The following is a 20,197-nucleotide window of genomic DNA, read 5'->3' on the forward strand; positions in this document are numbered from 1 at the left end:
GGTGATGATTTGGATCTGGATCCGGATCCAATATTTTTAAAGTGATTCCTTAACATTGAGTGATGGGGCTAAAACCGATATACAGTACAGCGCGATATCTCAAAAAGTTAATGACAGATTATAACTAAACCTAGTAGATGAGTTGATTCGGTGACAGAACAAGCCGATTCGATTTTGGTTCAGATCCTTAACCAGATCCAGCCTATCAATGGGATACAAAACGTAAATTGTTCAGCCTGGTTGAATCTGTTTCTTTCTAGTACAAATGAATGATAGTCAATGTAGAGAAAGGACTTCATCCTCTTATTATTGAACTTCACTGTCCTGGTATCAAAGGTGAGCACACATCTCACCCCTTCCCTACTTCGCTGGCCCCCTTACCCAAATCCATTCACTTCATGGTACATTATTGAAAAAGAAAAATCCTCTCTCCTCTTACTCTTAAATTATTAAGATCATTCATTCCTCTTCAACGGATGATATTTATTTGCTCGTACTTCCCCTCTTTCTGATTATACTATATTTGGTTCAATGACTTTTCTGGCGATGCTACTTCGGTTTGTTTATCACTTGGTGTGCAAGCTCTGTCGGTTGATAAAATACGAATCCCAGGAATATGAAATGGGAGAGAGTTTTTAAAATTTAGGTTTATCAACCTATATCTTACACTTTGTCTAACGTTTTAAATACAAAAAAAAAAAAAAAAAACTTCCGTTATTAATTCTTTCTCTCCTCGCGGACACGTGCTTGTTCTCTCGCCCCCTTGTCTCGCCTTGTGCACCGCCCCCTTTATCTCCTTTTTCTTCCACCTCTCCAGCCTTTCCAATTTCCTCCATACTCACTCAACCCATTCTCCTTCTTTCTCAAATCCACATCCTCACTCAAGGAACTTTTCCCAGATTGTTTTTCATGGTTTTGTTTAAATATTATTTTAATATGTTTAAACTTTCCCCTGCAGTGTTTTATTCAGTGGTATATTACAACACACTGTTTTTCTTCCTATTTAAAAGGCTTTTTTCAATTTCCTCTTCAATTCATTCCACTTCAAAAAAAATTCAATCTCTTTCAGTTCTTCCTCCATACATTCTCTAAACTCACCTTCATTCCACCCCTCCTCTATCGTTTTAAAATGGATCTCTGACTTGAAAATCACAATAAACCCAGTTTGTAATAAATGTTAGTTTTTCATTAATCATCCACTTTCTAACCTCCCCCCTCAAACCTCCCCTCCTAAACCTCCCCCTTGCCCCTCCCTTCAAAATCTCCCCCCTCACCCCTCCCCTTCAAATCTCCCCCTCACCCCTCCCCTTCAAAACTCCCTCCCACCCCTCCCCTTCAAAACTCCCCCATCACCCCTCCCTTTCAATTCACCCCCCTCACTCCTCCCCTCCAATTCTCCCCCTTGCCCCTCTCCTTAAAATCTCCCCCCTTCCCCCTCCCCTTCAAAACTCCCCCCCCCCAACCCCTCCGCTTCAAATCTCCACCCTCCCCCCACCATCTTTCTCCAATTCTCCCCCCTCCTCACTCCTCCCCTTCAAATTTGCCTCCTCCCCATTTCATCTGCCTTCTATCTCATACCTCCACCTTCTCCAACCTTCTACTTTGCTCTGTACCCCCACCCCTCAAACAACCTCTCACTGTGCCTCATCCCATCACCATAAAACCTTTTGTCCTCCTCATCCTTCCCTTTCTCCTAACTCTTCTGCAATCTCTGACACACTATTAACAGCTCTCCCTACCTCCTTCTCTTCCTTATCTCTACCCTACCCCTCCCCTCCCCTGTCCTGCACCCGATCCTCCCCCTTCCTCTTCCTAAACAGTATGGACCTCAATCATCCGGGGCCTTCGCTCAAACCTGATTGATCTCTCCATACAGCTTTCTTGTGTCAAACCAGACGTAATCTGCTTGACAGAAACTTTCCTCCTTCAAGATGTCTCTGATTCCTTAATATCTCTCCCTGGTTACTTCCTCCCCCGGTATGATAGACCTGAGCCTTGTCCTGGTGGTAGGGTTGCTATCTTTATCAAAAATTATCTTCCTCACTCTCCTTGCACTGCCCTCTCTCCACCCCACCCCCAGGAGTACCTCTGGCTACGGCTTCCTCTCCACTCCCACCTTTTTCTCATGTGTGTTCCGTACCGTCCTCCAAACAGTGATGACTCCATTTACATCTGGATGTCTGATAACATGGACCAACTTCTATCCACTCATCCCAACTCTCTCTTCCTCATATGTGGCGACTTCAACTGTCATGCCAGCTGGCTGGGTGTGGGTACCTCTCTCACCAGCCATGGCATCTCAGCAAAGGACTTCGCGACTCATTGGGACTGACACAATCTGTCAATTTCCCGACCCGGATCTCAGTCAACAGAGCATATTCTCTTCTAGACTTGATTATGACAAACTTCCTTGCAAATTTCTGCTGCTCTTCTTCTGCTCCAATAGGTTCTTCTGATAATTTGCTTGTTTAAGTGGACATCTCTCTGGCCATTCTCAGAGAGCCTCCTCAGCCTCGATGAGTCTGGCAGTTCACTCAGGCTGACTGGCACGGTCTTCAAGCAGCAATAAATCATCTGGCTGGTCTCCCATCTCTACTGCCTCTGACATCAATTCTTCCTGGGAATTCGTCCAAAGCAAACTGCTCTCTCTCATGCACAGATTTATCCCATCTCGTCTTCAGTTGTCTTACCCTTCTCCCGTCCATGGTACACAGAATCTTGTGGTGAGGCAGTTGCCATGAAGCAACTTGCCTTCACCTCTTGGAAGGCTAATCCAACTGAGGCAATCTCAGTTCCTTCCACCAAGCTCGGAACAAGTGTGTGTCTACCCTCAGGAGAGCCAGGAAACACTATCTCGCTACTCTCAAGACTGAACTCTCAAACCTGTGTCCTTCCTCCAAATCCTGGTGGCGTCTGGTCAAATCTGTTTCCGGTGTTTGTTCCCCCTCCATCCCCTCCCTCACCTCAAACGGCTACACAGCTGATGCCGCACGTGAAAAAGCCGAATGCCTTAACTCTGTGTTTGCCTCAAAATCTTGTGTCCCGAACCCATCTCTCTCTGTTCCCACCTTTCGCAGTCATACCCAGCTGCTCCTGGACTCTGTCTTTCTCTCCTGACAAGGTGGAGAAGTTTCTGTCAATCCTCGATTCTGATTCTGCAACTGGACCAGACGGCATCAGCCCACAGGTCCTAATATCCTGCTTTTCCGCTCTATCTCACCCTCTCTCTATTCTCTTCACCCTCTCTTTTGCTCAAGGTCATCTGCCATCAGCTTGGAAATCAGCAAACATTACCGCTTTACACAAAAAAGTGCAAAAACAGATCCTTGCAACTACAGACCAATCAGCCTGCTCCCAATTATCAGCAAAGTCATGGAATCCATCATTGCTTCAGATATCAAATCCTTCCTCTTCTCCAATGGCTTGATCTCCGATCATCAATTCGGATTCAGACCAGGTCATTCCACTCTGGACATGTTGCTTCTGCTGTCTCAACAATGGATGGAGGTCCTCAATGCCAAACAGAAAATCAGAGCTGTCTCCCTTGACATATCACGTGCGTTCGATGCGGTCTGGCACCTAGCTCTGCTCACCAAACTTTTTCGTTATGAAGTTATGAGAGATAAGGTAAGAGCTCAGTATTGATTTTTCATTGTAGATTGCAGGTACTCACTCATCGGAACCTTCCCCGCATTTCTTGCCATTCTGGGGTGAGTGTCCTTCAGCGGCCTGGCGCAGAACCGCTAGATATGTTGCGATACTGCGCTCATCAGGTGAATTCACGTCCACGTCTGAGTGTCAAAGCAAAACGAGCAATCAGCAATTTTAACACATTATTATACATAAACACAAATGATTTACAGTACTTAAATATAAATCAAATAAAACCAGTGCAAGGGCTGACAAATCTACTATTAAAATGAATTTGTAAATTTATTTATTTATTTGTTTATTTGTTTGTATATGGTTCAAAAACTAAACTAAAACAATCTACTGAACCTAATACAACCAAATTTTGCATGTTTCCTGAAAGGTACCCCAAGTATGGTTTCTGTTTTGGTAGCATATCTGGGGGAGGGGAGAAGGGATGGGAGGAAGACCCTAATTCTCTCCATGTAAATGTTTAATTTCATCAACTTAAGTGGAGGTTCAAATCAAAGCAAACAACTCGGAGCTTCACAGTGAAGGTGAAGTGATTTTTACTCTCATCATCTACAAGCAGCAAGGTTAGCTGACCATCTATAAACAAAGATGATGTTAGCTGACTTCCAAACAGATGGAAGATGACCTCGGGCAAATAATAAGGTGAATAAAGCAGAATGGTTGTGAAGTACAACATGCTGCGATTACACCTGTCAGCAGAGCGACAGGTAGGCATGCCTAGTACAATATATAAGGTATCTTTTGAAGGAGATAATGGTGGGGTTGGGATGGAAGGGTAGGGGGGATGGGAGTTAGAAGATAAGTGTGATTTGTATGGGTCCAGATAAATCTGCTGAAGTTAGTAAAAGGTGCCCTCTGCTGGGCGTATATAAAAACCCAAGAGTCAATATCTAGCTCACCTGCTATATACGAATCCACAAGTTATATATACGAATCCCATTTAGCCAGGTGGAAAGGTGGTCAAAGTTAACTCACCTGCTATGTATGAATCCACAAACTATATACGAATCTCATTCAGCCAGGTGGAATGGTGGTCAAACTTAACAGGGTCCATCATCGGCCAAATGCAAGTGAGGATCAATAACCATTTCCACAACAATTTTAATGATTAACATAGACAAGGGAGTTAAGGATAGAAACAGGTTTACAAGAGTTATTAATGAATACTTCCATTGCACAATTTCACACATTAATGATGATGTGAATATGTTCTAAAGCAAGGGGGAAAGAGTTAAACTTTTAACCATTTTCCATACATGATCAAGAGATAACTCCAAATCAAATTTACAATTATATGTTTTCTTTAATGTTATTCTGATTTTAGTTTATCAAATGTCATTTCCAGATCTAACTCAGACTTGTAAACAACACGTCTTGCACATACAAACAAATAAAAAGTCAATTCAAAGTTTTCATATTTTACATATGGGAGGGATGCTGCGAGGAGTGGTGGGACTGGTGCTGTGAAAGGTGTGGTGAGAGTTGAGGTGAGGGATGCGGCGAGGGGTGCGGCATGGGTTGCAGCAAGGGGTGCGGGAAGGGGTGTGGTGAAGGGTGTGGCGAGAGGTGCGGCGAAGGGTGCGGCGATGGGTGTGGTGAGGGGTGCAGCAAGGGGTGCTGCGATGGGTCCTGTGAGAAAGTTGTTTTTACCCAGTGCTACCACGGAACCCAGACAACATGTAACCCAGTGCTACCTGCCGCAAGGTCCAACACCCCTCACTGGCTTTTTTTGTTAGTGGGGAGTGTGACACCCTGTCAGAAATAAAAACAACACTTGACAAAAGGAGACCAATGGCCATCCAGTAAGGAGACGATTTCTCCAAAAAAAACAAAAAAACAATTGGGGTAGGAAAATTTATTTTTCTGCCTGGCCTAGTTACCCCTCCTGCGCAGTGATCCTGCGAAGAGGTTTCCTTGTTTCAGAACCCGGTGATGGCTTTGCCAGTTTTTCCTCTTCTTCATTTTCCTTGTAGCCCTTCGCATTTAATGGCCCTCAGCCTTGTTTAGGGCGAATTTCAATTAAAAGAAAAGAAAAAATAGCTTTGTTCCCATGTATTTTGTTCAGATTTGTACTTTCTTGTTACTCCAGACAGTATATTTTATTTTTCCCAGTTGCTACCACTGTTCGCACATTTATCCTCAATAATATGTCTAAACTTTTCCGAACAAGACAAATGGTGTTATATTGGTTGTTACCAGAAGAATCTGTTTAAGCAAGGAGGGAAGAATGATTTCAACCGAAGAATTGGTTCACTAATGATTGGAGGTTCATTTTGAATAGACTAACAAAACATGGATCATAGTTTGACTTCTACATATTTGAGCTCTGGATAAGGAATCAGCACTTAGTCAAATGCCTTGACATGTGGAGAGGTATCACACTTCATATAAGGAGTGAAGAGAACAAACACACATTGGATGAGGCTTGACTGTCCTGGAAGGGAGCCATTAAATTCATGTAATTAACTATTACATTTAATGCTTTTATTCTGACGATCCTCTAAACACGCATGGTGTATGACCAAAATAAGCAAAACGTGACCGTATACCTTCTGGATCAAGGAGTCGAGGAATTCCAAGATGGCGCTCTGCCGTGGCAAAAGCTTGCTGCAGGTTCTGCTTATTACTCTGATTATGCACAGCCTCCAAGTCCACCAACCCTGGCCTAAAATACAGAAGTCATTGTTCAAAAATATTTCTCAAACCTCCAAAAACAATCTTCCAGCAATTACTTATTAATTCACGATCGCTTTGGTGGCTGGTTAGTGTACAGCGGTGGCTTGTTATTGAGCACATTGGAAGAGCATCTCAGGGCAGACAAGCACACACACACAATCACACACACACACACACACACACACACACACACACACACACACAAAGACAGACAGACAGACAGACAGAGGCATTGCAATAGTCTTGTATTCCATTTGGGGCGAGACCAACTAGAATAGCACTTGGTGGAGCGCATATCTCCACCTGGCTGAACAGTTTCCGTTTTGTATCCCACTGATTGGCCAGATCTGAAATCAGACCTGAACCAAAATCGAATCCGCTTGTTCTTGTCACTTAACCAACTCATCCACCAAGTTTTGTCAGAACTCATGCACAACTTTTTGAAATATCATGCTTTATATCGTTTTAGGTCCCATCTCTGAATGATGAAGAATCATTTAACAACGAGAGCAATGCGACTGTGTCGCCAATATGCCTCTGCATAGTCCCACAACAGATAGATGCCCTCGTTCACTGTCCTAAAAACAAGTCAAGTGAATCCACTTGGATTCCGCCCAGGTTGGCACATGGAAATTATGATGTAGCATAATTATCATCTCGGGTCAAGATTTGAAATTATGCCATGGTTTTTGTAAAATTGCTACTAGTATTCACATTATGTACTTTCACCAAAACATACATCATCATAGAAACATACATAGAATTTGGGTCCTCTGGGTCATTTGGGTCCTCTGGGTCATTTGGGTCCTCTGGGTCATTTGGGTCCTCTGGGTCATTTGGGTCCTCTGGGTCATTTGGGTCCTCTGGGTCATTTGGGTCCTCTGGGTCATTTGGGTCATTTGGGTCCTCTGGGTCCTCTGGGTCATTTGGGTCCTCTGGGTCATTTGGGTCCTCTGGGTCCTCTGGGTCATTTGGGTCCTCTGGGTCATTTGGGTCCTCTGGGTCCTCTGGGTCCTCTGGGTCCTCTGGGTCATTTGGGTCCTCTGGGTCCTCTGGGTCCTCTGGGTCATTTGGGTCCTCTGGGTCATTTGGGTCCTCTGGGTCATTTGGGTCCTCTGGGTCATTTGGGTCCTCTGGGTCATTTGGGTCCTCTGGGTCATTTGGGTCCTCTGGGTCATTTGGGTCCTCTGGGTCATTTGGGTCCTCTGGGTCATTTGGGTCCTCTGGGTCATTTGGGTCCTCTGGGTCATTTGGGTCCTCTGGGTCATTTGGGTCCTCTGGGTCATTTGGGTCCTCTGGGTCATTTGGGTCCTCTGGGTCATTTGGGTCCTCTGGGTCATTTGGGTCCTCTGGGTCATTTGGGTCCTCTGGGTCATTTGGGTCCTCTGGGTCATTTGGGTCCTCTGGGTCATTTGGGTCCTCTGGGTCATTTGGGTCCTCTGGGTCATTTGGGTCCTCTGGGTCATTTGGGTCCTCTGGGTCATTTGGGTCCTCTGGGTCATTTGGGTCCTCTGGGTCATTTGGGTCCTCTGGGTCATTTGGGTCCTCTGGGTCATTTGGGGCCTCTGGGTCATTTGGGTCCTCTGGGTCCTCTGGGTCATTTGGGTCCTCTGGGTCCTCTGGGTCCTCTGGGTCCTCTGGGTCATTTGGGTCCTCTGGGTCCTCTGGGTCCTCTGGGTCATTTGGGTCATCTGGGTCATTTGGGTCATTTGGGTCCTCTGGGTCATTTGGGTCCTCTGGGTCATTTGGGTCCTCTGGGTCATTTGGGTCCTCTGGGTCATTTGGGTCCTCTGGGTCATTTGGGTCCTCTGGGTCATTTGGGTCCTCTGGGTCATTTGGGTCCTCTGGGTCATTTGGGTCCTCTGGGTCATTTGGGTCCTCTGGGTCATTTGGGTCCTCTGGGTCATTTGGGTCCTCTGGGTCATTTGGGTCATTTGGGTCCTCTGGGTCATTTGGGTCCTCTGGGTCATTTGGGTCCTCTGGGTCATTTGGGTCCTCTGGGTCATTTGGGTCCTCTGGGTCATTTGGGTCCTCTGGGTCATTTGGGTCCTCTGGGTCATTTGGGTCATTTGGGTCATTTGGGTCCTCTGGTTCATTTGGGTCCTCTGGGTCATTTGGGTCCTCTGGGTCATTTGGGTCCTCTGGGTCATTTGGGTCCTCTGGGTCATTTGGGTCCTATATTCCTATCCTATAACATATATATCCTATAACCTATCCTATATATATCCTATATCATATAACATATATCCTATAACATAACATATAACAAATATATCCTATATTATGTACTAGCGAGCGGCCGCGTACCAGCCAAAGGGGTAGCCCATGGTTAGCCTAAATATAGATTTGATGACGTCATGTTTACACATCTGAGCGACAGAAACGGAGCTTCACTTTTGGAGAGACAGAAATTCCCAGGCAAACGCTATAACGCACCAGGTTTACAACCTGTGCGTTAATAAACACGTTTGATTTAAATCCCTTCAGCCGTTTTCAAGTATCACATTTTCACCAGCCATGACAAATTTCACATCGACCGGTGAAATGGTTTCAGAGAAAGGATTTTTTTAAATATCGGCGTTCAAGCTAACATGGCTGCCACACCACGTGACATATGACCTTAAAAATGTACACTCTGCATATGTATGGGTAGGGGATCACGGTTGTGAAGTTTAGTGCTGATCGGATGAGGTTCATTTTACTATCCAAGATGGCTGCCAAACCACGTGACCTACGACATCATCATTTTCAAACTATATGCAACATATGATGTTCGATGATATTTGTAAAATTTCGCATCGATAGGGTGAGTGGTTTCAGACACATAATTATTTAATATTTTCCTTCAATCCAATATGGCTGCCACATCATGTGACCAATTATGTTTTTGTGATCAACTTTTAATCGCCATGCCTAGTCAATGACACTTAAAGTTTCGAGTCAATCAATTTGGTAGTTTTGGAGAAGATGTTTTTGTTAAGGTTTTAGGTTAAATCCAATATGGCTGCCAAACCATGTTACCTATGATGTCATAAATTTAATATTTCAATACAAATGGGTCACAGATCATGTGCATGCAATCTCGGATTTTTAGGATGAGGGATTAAAACATTTTTGGCTGGTATACCACTTCATGTATGATGTCATCATTATCATGCTTTTGTTCCCCATTGGGAGTACTTGACAATGTGCCAAGTTTAAATTTTTTCCATTCGGCGGTTACCGGGAAATATATTTTTAATTATTTCCGTTTAATCCAAGATGGCTGCCATACCACATGATGTCACATTTATCATAAACACATTCTGCATGGGTGTCACTCCGACCCTGGAAGTTTTGTCTCAATCGGACATGTGATTGCTGAGAAAAACGAGGTTTAGCCCGTACGGACAAATGGCCGGACAGACAACCCAAAAACATAATGCCTCCGGCAACCTTCGGGGGTGGAGGCATAAAAATGAAAAATATTGGATCCGGATCAGGATCTTCACCAAAATCGAATCGATTTGTCCTTGTCGCACACCTGACCTGTCCATCAAGTTTCGTCCAAATCTGTCCACAACTTTTTTGAGATATCGTACTCACAAACAAACCGAGAAACAGACAGGCATGAAAACATAACCTCTGTCTACCTTCACCTTTAGTGGCGGAGGTAATATCCGACTAGACCAATGAATATACGTACTTGCAAATCTTCAATTTTGCAAAGAAAAAACAGACCAAAATGCAATGCTCTCTCCTGTGGTGAGAATAAAAATCAAAATAATGATACAAGCAAGTATCAACGTAGTCGATGACGTTTTCCCGACTTTTTCCAGGTGTTTCACGTAATTGGTAAACAAAGATGAATTTTTAGTGCTGCATGTGTGTAGTCTTTTCATGACCATTTCATGTCACAAAAATAATTACATGGCGTTTCTTGCTCATGGGTCTTTTTAACAGTGATTTGAGATTCACACTACATCACTTGCAGGACAAGGACATTAATAGACAATGGACAAATGAACACAGTATAAGGAATTTGAACCAGGGATGTTATGTGCTCAGCTGGGAATGCCAAGAAGACCAGGCCAAAATATAAAAAACTCTCCATCACCGTGTTGCAAGATGTTACCAGAAGGATACTTGATGTTAGTAACACATTGAATGTTTGATAAATATACTTGTTATTTAATAAGTACTTGATATAAGGCACAATGTGATGTGCAACTGACCTAATACAGCAAATCACTGTCTGTGTGTCTGTGTGTCCAAATTATTTTTTCATTTTTTAAACTGATTTTCACTTCTCTTTAATTTAATTTCATCACCAACCTGATTCGATGCAAGATGGTGTTGAAAAGCTGGCCATCCCGCCAGCATGATGACAGATCATGACAAGGAAGGCCTGGTTGATTGCCCACGACTTGCTGAGCCCATGCCAGCAACTCAACTTGTTCGCCTGGCACCGACACCTGCGATTGGCATTCGGCACTAAGTGGAAAATATTTGCACACACCCCATACCCAGCAGTAATGTATCACAAAAATTCAATCACACAAGTCTCCTTCCAAAACCAGGAAGTACTCCATCACTGTCATCATATTGCATGTGTCACACCATTCAGGTATTTTTTGCTAAAACCTATCATAACATGACTCAGTTTTTCATTTAAACATTCCCAGAATAGGGCAGCATAAGGTTTAATTTTGATTTACGAGGGCCAGTCAATAAGTAACCTTAAATGGCGATATCAATTCGAGAATGTAATGTGTGTAGTTGCAGACGACATATGTTGTATCAATGGGTAAGAGTCATGTTTTGCCTGTTTTAGATCTGGCAACATTGAGCGTATGATATCAGTAGAGCAGTTCCAAGATGGCGGCTCCCTTAGAAGCATGCACCAGGAAGGAGCAACATTCTGTCATCCGTTTCTTGGGAAGTGAGGGTGTATGAATCCCAGTGAAATCCATCGCAGAATGAAGATGCAATATGGTGACGCATGTTTATCGCTGCAGCAGGTGTACCACTGGGACACTGGGACAGGAAGTTTAAAAGTGGAGTGTCCAGTGTGGCAGACGCTGCTCGCTCAGGCCGGCCTCACACAGCCGACACACCAGAAATGGTTGCAGGAGTTGAGCGCGTGCTAAGGGAAAACCGTCGCATTATGCTGGATGAAGTGGTCTCAGAATTGAACATTAGCCATGGTTGAGCACACCATATTATTCACAACGTGCTGGGGTTCCACAAAGTGTCTGTAAGGTGGGTGCCGAGACAACTCACACCAAAACTGAGAGAACGGCGAGTGTACGCATGTGAAGAACTTCTGTGACGTTATGAAGCAGAAGGCGACGCTTCCTTACAGCACGTAGTGATTGGGGATGAAAGCTGGGTCCACTACTTTCAGCCAGAAACGAAGAGGGCAAGCAAAGAGTGGCCCATTTAACTTCACCGAAGCCCAAAAAATTCCGCACACAGCCGTCCACTTTAAAAGTGACGCTGACGCTCTTCTGGGATAGCCGAGGCCCACTTGTAGAGCATTACATGCCCAGAGGGACCACAGTCACCAGTGCATCATACTGCGACCTCATTAAAAATCTTCTGAAACCAGAAATCAGATCAAAACATCGTGGACTACTCACTACCGGTGTTTTGCTACAGCATGACAATGCTCGGCCCGAATGTGTGGAGTATCGTTGAGAGAGAGGAAGACAAATGATGAATTGCAAAAGATGATGGGAATAGAGCCTGTGATGGATGCTGTGAAGAGGAACAGGTTGAGATGATTCGGTCATGTGTTGAGGAAGGATGAAAGTGACTGGTTGAGAACAGTGATGGAAATGAATGTAGAAGGAAGTAGAGGACGGGGAAGACCGAGAAAGACTTGGCTAAAGATGGTCGAAGAAGAAATGCGGGCAAGGGGGTTATTAACAAGGGGAGATGCAGAAAATAGGGCAAAATGGAGAAGATTGTCATGGGGCCCGCAAGGCTAACCCCCACTCTAGCAGGGAAAATGGCCTTAAAATGCATGTTGTTGTGTTGTATGACAATGCTCAGCCCCATACTGCCCGCGCTACAGCTGCAACAATCGAGGACCTGCATTTTGAGTGTCTTCCTCATCCACCCTACTCGCCAGACCTCACCCCTTCGGATTACCACATCTTTGGGCCACTTAAAGAGGCGCTTGGTGGAACTACTTTCCGATCCAACGAAGAGGTCCAAGAGGCAGAGCACGAATGGCTGCACAAGCAGCCAAAATATTTTCTTTCTGGAGGAATCCAGGCCTCAGTAAAGCGCTGGAAAAAATGCATTGAACGCAATGGAGATTATGTTGAAAAATAACATCTGTTACACACATACATGCAATAAATAAGTTGTGAAAAATATTTTAAAGTTACTTATTGACTGACCCTCGTATATCCAAACAACACATCTCTCGTCGATTAACCAGACTCAGTGGTGTAATACTAATAGAACATCCGCTCCCAGCCTGAGGTCAGCGGTTCAAATCCCTGCCAAGTCATACCAAAGACTAAAAATGGTACGTGTTGATTCCTTCCTTGATGCTCAACATTTAAAATAATAAGAGCACTGACAATCCCCATAGGTTGGCATCCATGGGGAGAAGGGAATTCCTCCATAGGAAATGTCCCGGTGAGTGCGCTGAGAAAGGCGGCGCCATTTGTCGTGACGTCACTGGTACCCAGAGTGCCCCAGGAAGTGATGACACTTCCGCCAAGCTCAGTGGCCGTGTTTGTCTCATCTAACGGTCTTGTGTTGTGTCTCGTGTATTCGTCGATGTGTCCATGTATGTAAGATGTGTGGGTGGCAGCTCCACTACGAGCCTTCGATCCTGTAAAAAAAATGATAATAAAAAACACTTTCATGATAGCACAAAAAGGTAATCCATTGAGTTACTCACTTGGATTACTCTAATGGATTCCCAAAGACCAAAGGCAAATTGTAATCTGTAACGGATCGCTGTTAAAATCTATCCTTCCCAACCCTTAGTACCAACAAACAGTTTGATTTTTTAAATAAATGTACTTACTTTGTCTTTTTACCATGGTCTAAGATTCACGGACGGGTTTGTGCATATTTGATATAAGAATATCTAAGGCCGCAAAAACACAAGGACACTTCAACATACATTTAAATTAATTACAAAGACAGTAGACAATGGACAAGACACTGCATATGAGACTTGGATTTGGAATTCCAGCATCATGTGACTGGTGCGCAGATGGCAGCAACAAACACCGGTGCGCAGATGGCAGCAACAAACACCGGTGCGCAGTTAACCCGCACATGTGAAGCGAAAAGCGCGGTTCATTAGTTATTTCACTTTGGCTGTTCGTCTGTCGACAAACGTCAGCTTATGATCGAGGAACAATTTAATTTCAATTGAATGTTACATTTTCAACACGAATCGGAACATGAATTGGAAAACGAACCTGTAGGTACTTTGGCTCTGAATTCATCCCGATCACGCATGTGCAGGGAGGAGTGAGATTATATTTTTACCCTGTCTGTCTGTATGCCAATTACAAGCACGAACAACTGATGTAATGTGTTAAATAGGGTGGTGTAAAAGACGCTGCAGGAACGGGCGGTAAATTTCCGGATTTTTTTGTTTTGTTCCTACAACCCTTAAAATATTTCTTTTATTTAAACTGAATTATATACTTGAACACTATCACACAACTCACCCTTATTGGCTCTTTCAAAACTCTTCCGTTTAGCTGTATTTGGACAAAACACACTTGGAATAAATATTACCACATTTTAAGTCATCTCGACCAATCAAATTTGACGCTCGCAGACCCCGCCCATATGCTTGTTTCTCAAGACCCTCTCGTGTTCGATGAACTCTCTCGTTTTGCTCTTTTATGAGCTTAACTCCATACAATAGAAACAAACATATTTTGTGCAATTTGTGCATTTCAAAACCGCGACATTCTTTCGATCCTGTTTTTTCAGAATATAGTAGGACGAAAAGAATGTTTCACAACAGTGAAAATGCCTGCTCAGCCTCTCGTGTACAATTGAACGAGCCTGATCGGCAGCATTTTTCAAGAGGGCATCATTACCTATTGCAATGCCAAACCACCAAACCAAACAACACCACCATTATCACTATCAATGGATATTTAAAGCATATAACAACATGAATATTTCAACTTCAGTACACTAATCAGTTTTTTAAAACAGCTGTTCACCACCATCTCTTACCTTCCCCCATCCAAAACCCTGATCTTTTCTACCCCCGTTAACTCACCCCAGATCCACTTTTTTGAAATACCAACTTCTTTCCTGGAAATCCTAGCAGGGTCCATGTGTTTTATACCTCTCCCACGCCTCATCCCCCCAAGCCCTCTCCCTCCCACAGATCTCCCGATGTCCCTGTTCTCTACTGTTGTACTTGTGTGCTTCCCTCTCTCTCCCCATCTTGTCTCCCACTCCCTTTAATATATGTTTTATGTGTCCGTTTGTTTTTTTGTGATTAATGTTAGCTCTTACACAATCTTGTATACAAAAAGAAAGAAGAAAAAAAAAGAAGAAAAAAAAAAGAAGAAAAAAAAAGAAGAAAAAAAAAAGAAGGGAAAAAAAAGAGAAAACCAATGCAATTATTCTGAAACATCCTTCATAGAAGAAGGCATTTAGCATAAACAAATAACAAAGAGGAAATAAAGGTATTAAGACAAAGAATCATACCTTTGAACCATGACATAGATAAGTGATTTCAGGGTACATCTCTACATCGGAATCGTAATCAGGGCTTGAACCTTCACATGCTCCGACTCCATCATCATCATCATCATCATCATCATCTCCTCCGTTCCAATACGAGCTTGGTCTTGTTGATGGAGATGCCGAAGATATTGCCTTTGGTTGTGCAGCCACTTCTGTTGTTGCTGGCTTTCTGCTTTTTGAGGAACCTACTAAGTCTGCTGTCTTCACCCCAGCTGCTTGTGATGCTGATACTACAGCTGTTGTTAATGTTGTTGTTGCTGTTGATCTATCCAATTTTTCTGCAGTTGTAATTGATTCTGATGCTTCATTTTCTGACGGTGCTGTTATCTCTGTTGATAATTGTGAGGTTGCTTCCACTGGCACTTCTAATGGTGCTGGTGTTTCCAAAACCGCTGGTACAACTGAAGATGACGATGTCCTTTTAGAGGTTGGTACTACTGAAATCAATATCCCTGAAGAGGTTGGTACTACTGATGCCGATATCCCTGAAGAGGTTGGTACGACTGATGTTGTAGATGTTCCTGAAGAGAATGGTATGTCTGATGATGTCAATATATCTGAAGAGGTTGGTGTTACTGCTGATTTTGATAGCTCTGATGTTGGAATTACTGGTGATGCCGGAGTCCTTGAAGAAGTTGGAATTTTTGATGTTGCCAGTGTATTTACAGAGGTTGGTATTACCGATTCCAGCATCCCTGATGACACTGGTTTTACAGATGTATCTGACAAAGCCGATATCTCACAAGGTGCTGAAGCAAGTGATGATGCTGTTGTGCTGGCGGATGTCGGTGCTGCTGATGCTGTCATCCTTGCTGATGTTTCCAATGATGCAGTTGTTCCAGAAGATACTTGTGCTCCTGATGAGGGTGGCATTACTGCTGAAGCTGGTGCAACTGATGACATTGTAATTCCAGATTCTGCTGATATTGCTGATTCAGGTTGTCCAAATGAGGACATTTTTGATTTTGGTGGTTCTAGAGAAGCAGCTGCAGATGAGGTTGAGATTTCCTGAATTATCAATGAGTCGCTGGGTGACTCTGATGCAAAAGCATACTCAGGCAAAGATGAAACTTCATTTTGAACATTATACATATCTTCACTACCTACTCCGTTTACAAGTACCGGAATATAACTTTCCTTTTGGACATCACTGCTTCTACGAATTTTTGTTCCTGGCATACCAGGTTTGATATCTTGTGGAGAAGTTTCATTGGGAAGGGATTCATTGGCAGATTCATCTCCTGGGGATTCATTGGGAATCATCTTCTTCATATTGTTTGTGCCTGGCTTGTTTGACCTTTCAAGCAACTTTGTCCCACTTTCAAAGCTCTGGGCTCGAGGTGGTTGGATATCAGATGATTCAGAAACTGGCATGATCTCATCTGTTGTAAGAATGTCGAGACTATTGGTCTGCATGTAGTTTTGTGTGCAAAGCGTTTTTCCACTCTCCAAGGTTCCCTTCCTTGGCCTGTCCAGTTGAGGCATGCTTTGTGAGAGGTCCCGATCTTTGGACGCACTCCGCATGATGATCTCAGTTGTCACAGTCACTCTACTTCGGCGTTTACTCACTGAACTTTGTATGGAATCATCACTTATGTTTCCAACAGACAGACTGTCATTTCTTGCACTCTGTAGAGAACTGTTGCGTTCACGTGAGACAGCAGTCACAGGTATACCTTCTATTTCTTTCTTCTCTGTCTTATACGGTCTTACATCTTCAGAGGAGTTCACAACTTTTCTCCCACTTTCATCCACGTAGTTATTCAAAGATGCATCACTGACGGTACCAGGATGGCTACTCAAAGAAACACTTTCCATCCCAGAAGTGTCATCAGCATTCCCTTGCCGATATCCATTTTTGTATCGATAATCACTCCCAGAGGGTTTTTGCGTCTCGGAATTTTTGATCGGATCGATGGGAGCTTCTTTTGCATCAACTTTTTCTGAGTTTTTTCCAACACAGCTTGTATTGTTGCCCATTTTTGACAAATGATGATGAACAGCTCAGATATTTGAGTTCAGGTATTGATGTTTCTCACAACTTCTGATCTTTCAGAATTAAAAAGTTCTTGTGTCTGAGAGACATTCGCTGAAGATAAACAAATGGTATTATAACACAGTAATGAATCGAAGGGAAAAGCCTCGGTTTAAGGAAGGCAAGGTAAAATATCACCTCGGTTGGTAAAGTGAATATCCAAACTCCACGACAACGTTAGAGTCGATTTTCAAACAGCCAAAGGAGACGTCCACAATGGTGCTCGTGCTTGCAGCTGTTCACCTTTCACGGTTCCGCGCAGGGCAACACTAGCCGGATTTTTCAGGTAAGTCGAGTTTTAAAACATCACAGCAATGAAAGGAATGTTTTCTGAAGATCCATTTACAGTGATATTTGCACGCCCACATGCCTGAGGCCGAATTAAGAGTCAGATAAATACAAGCCTTCTCCGCCCAAATAGGATTGCACCAGGAAGAAAGCCTTGTACTGACAGATGTGGCAAGGCCGAGCCTAATTAATGGTTTGAAATAAAAACAAGTTACCCAGAAAGGCTTAGAGTACTCAACTACAAGTTTTAAGCTCATGGAAGAAAGGGGGTAAAAAGGCAACATAATAAGAGTAGAGCAACAGTTGGACACAATAAACAAAGGAATGAATAAACAAGGAAGGAAATAGAGGAAGGAAGGAAGGGAGGAAACAGTTACATGCATGTTAGAAGGTTGGGTTAGGTTAGGTATTGTTAATGGGAGTAAAAACAAAATTGCAGGTAGGGATAGCGGATGACATGAGATGGTGGTACACTTCCGGCTTGAAGCCATCAAGGGAAGATATGAATTGAACAGCCTCATGAAGGCAGCAAAGGGCAGAAAAGAGGAACAAAGGAGAGGAGGTGTATGGAAAACCGAGATTGTAGAAGTTTAACCCTCTGCAGTCGACTATTCACTTGTAATTGCACGGTAAATTTGAATGCGGTTAGAGCCGATAAATTCGGCTTGTAGACATTTTGGTGCATGCGTGAAGGCCAATAGAATCGGCTTGTAGACTCCAGAGGGTTAACCAGGAGGGAATTTTGTGGAAGAACATGACAATTCTGAAGTTTCGGTGGAGGAAAGGAATGCTGAGAGTAAAAGAAGCAAGACAGGAGAAGAGGTTGTGAAAAACAGAGAGACCACCGGCCTGCCTGCGATGAGAAAGCAACAGACCTTGTGCTTTGGCCTTGTCGCGGGGAGATTCCAATCACATTAGGAGCTTACGATGTCCCAGATTCCAGGAGAGACAGCTTTGATGCTGGGGTGCCAGCCCGTACAGAAAAGCAGTACTCCACTGCACTGTTTGTACAGTCACGTGAAAAAGTAAGTACACCCCATGTAAAGTTTGGACTTTTTCAACATATTTCAGCTTACAGCTATTTGATCTTCATTTCAACAATACTGATAGATAAAGGTGATATAATATAACAAATATCATGAAACATTTACATTTTGTAGTCCATTGTATAATTTAAATAAACATAAATGCAAATTTCGCATGTGGAAAAAGTAAGTACACCCTTGGCTCGAATAGGTGGTATTGCCCCCTTTGGCAGAAACAACCTCAAGTGGGCGTTTCTTATAACTGTCTACCAGTCTCTGACATCGACTGGGAGAAATTTTTTCCCACTCCTCCATGCAGAATTCTTTCAGGTGTGCAATGTTTGAGGGGTTTCTTGCATGCACAGCTCATTTCAAATCCCCCCCACAACATCTCGATGGGATTTAGATCCATGCTTTGACTTGGCCATTCCAGAACCCTCCATTTCTTTCTTTTCAGCCATTCCTTGGTGGATTTACTGGTATGTTTAGGGTCATTGTCATGTTGCAAGGTCCACCTTCGGTTGAGCCTCAACTTTCCGACAGATGGCCTCACATTATCCTCAAGCACCCTCTGGTACAATGAAGAATTCATAGTGGATTCTATGATGGTGAGCTGCCCAGGCCCTGATGCAGCAAAGCTGCCCCAAACCAAAATATTTCCACCACCATGCTTTACAGTTGGTATCAGGTTCTTGTGGTCAAATGCTGTCTTTGGTTTTCGCCAAACATGTCTTCTGGTACTGTGGCCAAATAGCTCTACCTTTGACTCATCTGTCCAGAGCACATTGTTCCAGAAGTGCTGGTCTTTGCCCAGGTGTTCATTGGCAAACTTTAGTCTTGCCCTGATGTTCTTTCTGGACAGCAAAGATTTCCTCCTGGTACACCTCCCATGTAGATCAAATTTGTGCAGCCTCTTTCTCATGGTAGACTCGTGCACTTTGACATCAACAGTGGCAAGAGCTACCTGTAGGTCCCATGATGACATTCTGGGGTTCTTAGAGACTTCTTTCTGCATCTTGCGGTCTGCTCTCGGGCTGAACTTGTTGGGGCGGCCTGGCCTGAACAAGTTGGCAGTTGTTTGGAATCTTCTCCACTTGGAGATGATCTTCCGGACAGTCGAATGATCGATTTCAAATTGTTTGGAGAACTTTTTAAATCCCTTCCCAGACTCGTAGGCATCTATAACCTTCATTCTGAAGGCCTCAGATAACTCTTTTGATCTAGGCATGGTGATGCCGCACACTTCAACAACAAAGAGCAAACCAAACTAAATGTCTGAGGTTTAAATAAGACAGGTTCCTCCAAGATCCTCTCTAACAATGTTCTAATCATTTGCACCTGAGCTGGTGCACCTGATTCTAATTTTAGGTATTTGAAGTAGTGATAAATGTCGGGGTGTACTTACTTTTTCCACATGTGAAATTTGCACTTATGTTTATTTAAATTATACAATGGACTACAAAATGTAAATGTTTCATGATATTTGTTATATTATATCACCTTTATCCATCAATATTGTTGAAATGAAGATCAAATAGCTGTATGTTGAAATATGTTGAAAAAGTCAAAACTTTAAATGGGGTGTACTACTGTACTTACTTTTTCACGTGACTGTATGTGAATAATTGCAATTTATTCTCAACGGTTATTAAAAGAAAGCTTTTATGACCAGAGTTTGTTTGCCCACAACATTTCCGGCATGGTGCGGCACACTCACATGTGAAAACTGGAATATTATCATAAAGGATTATACCAAAGATGAATCAACATTCTGTTT

The 20,197-nt window shown here is 43.3% G+C and overlaps 1 protein-coding gene across 5 annotated transcripts in view; it reads right to left on the minus strand.

Moving 5' to 3' along the window:
- The window catches only part of LOC137438859 (plectin), a 230,855-nt gene that overhangs the window by 166,115 nt on the left and 44,543 nt on the right, over positions 1-20,197 (minus strand). For 4 of the 5 annotated variants that reach the window (XR_010986805.2, XM_068134291.2, XM_068134290.2 and 1 more), the window contains exons 1-4: positions 15,034-17,403; positions 10,654-10,793; positions 6,213-6,328; positions 3,674-3,791 (exon numbers count right to left, since the gene is read on the minus strand). Coding sequence is in view for 4 of the 5 variants with exons in the window: in XM_068134291.2 (XP_067990392.2) it covers positions 3,674-3,791; positions 6,213-6,328; positions 10,654-10,793; positions 15,034-17,052 (2,393 nt within the window). In the remaining variant the exon portion in view is untranslated. Of the gene's footprint in view, positions 1-3,673; positions 3,792-6,212; positions 6,329-10,653; positions 10,794-15,033; positions 17,404-20,197 lie in introns of those variants that run through there. The other variant, XM_078767346.1, reaches the window with a different exon arrangement.

This window comes from Myxine glutinosa, chromosome 13, assembly GCF_964187855.1.
Source record: "Myxine glutinosa chromosome 13, kmMyxGlut1.1, whole genome shotgun sequence".
In the NCBI taxonomy this organism is placed as follows: domain Eukaryota; kingdom Metazoa; phylum Chordata; class Myxini; order Myxiniformes; family Myxinidae; genus Myxine; species Myxine glutinosa.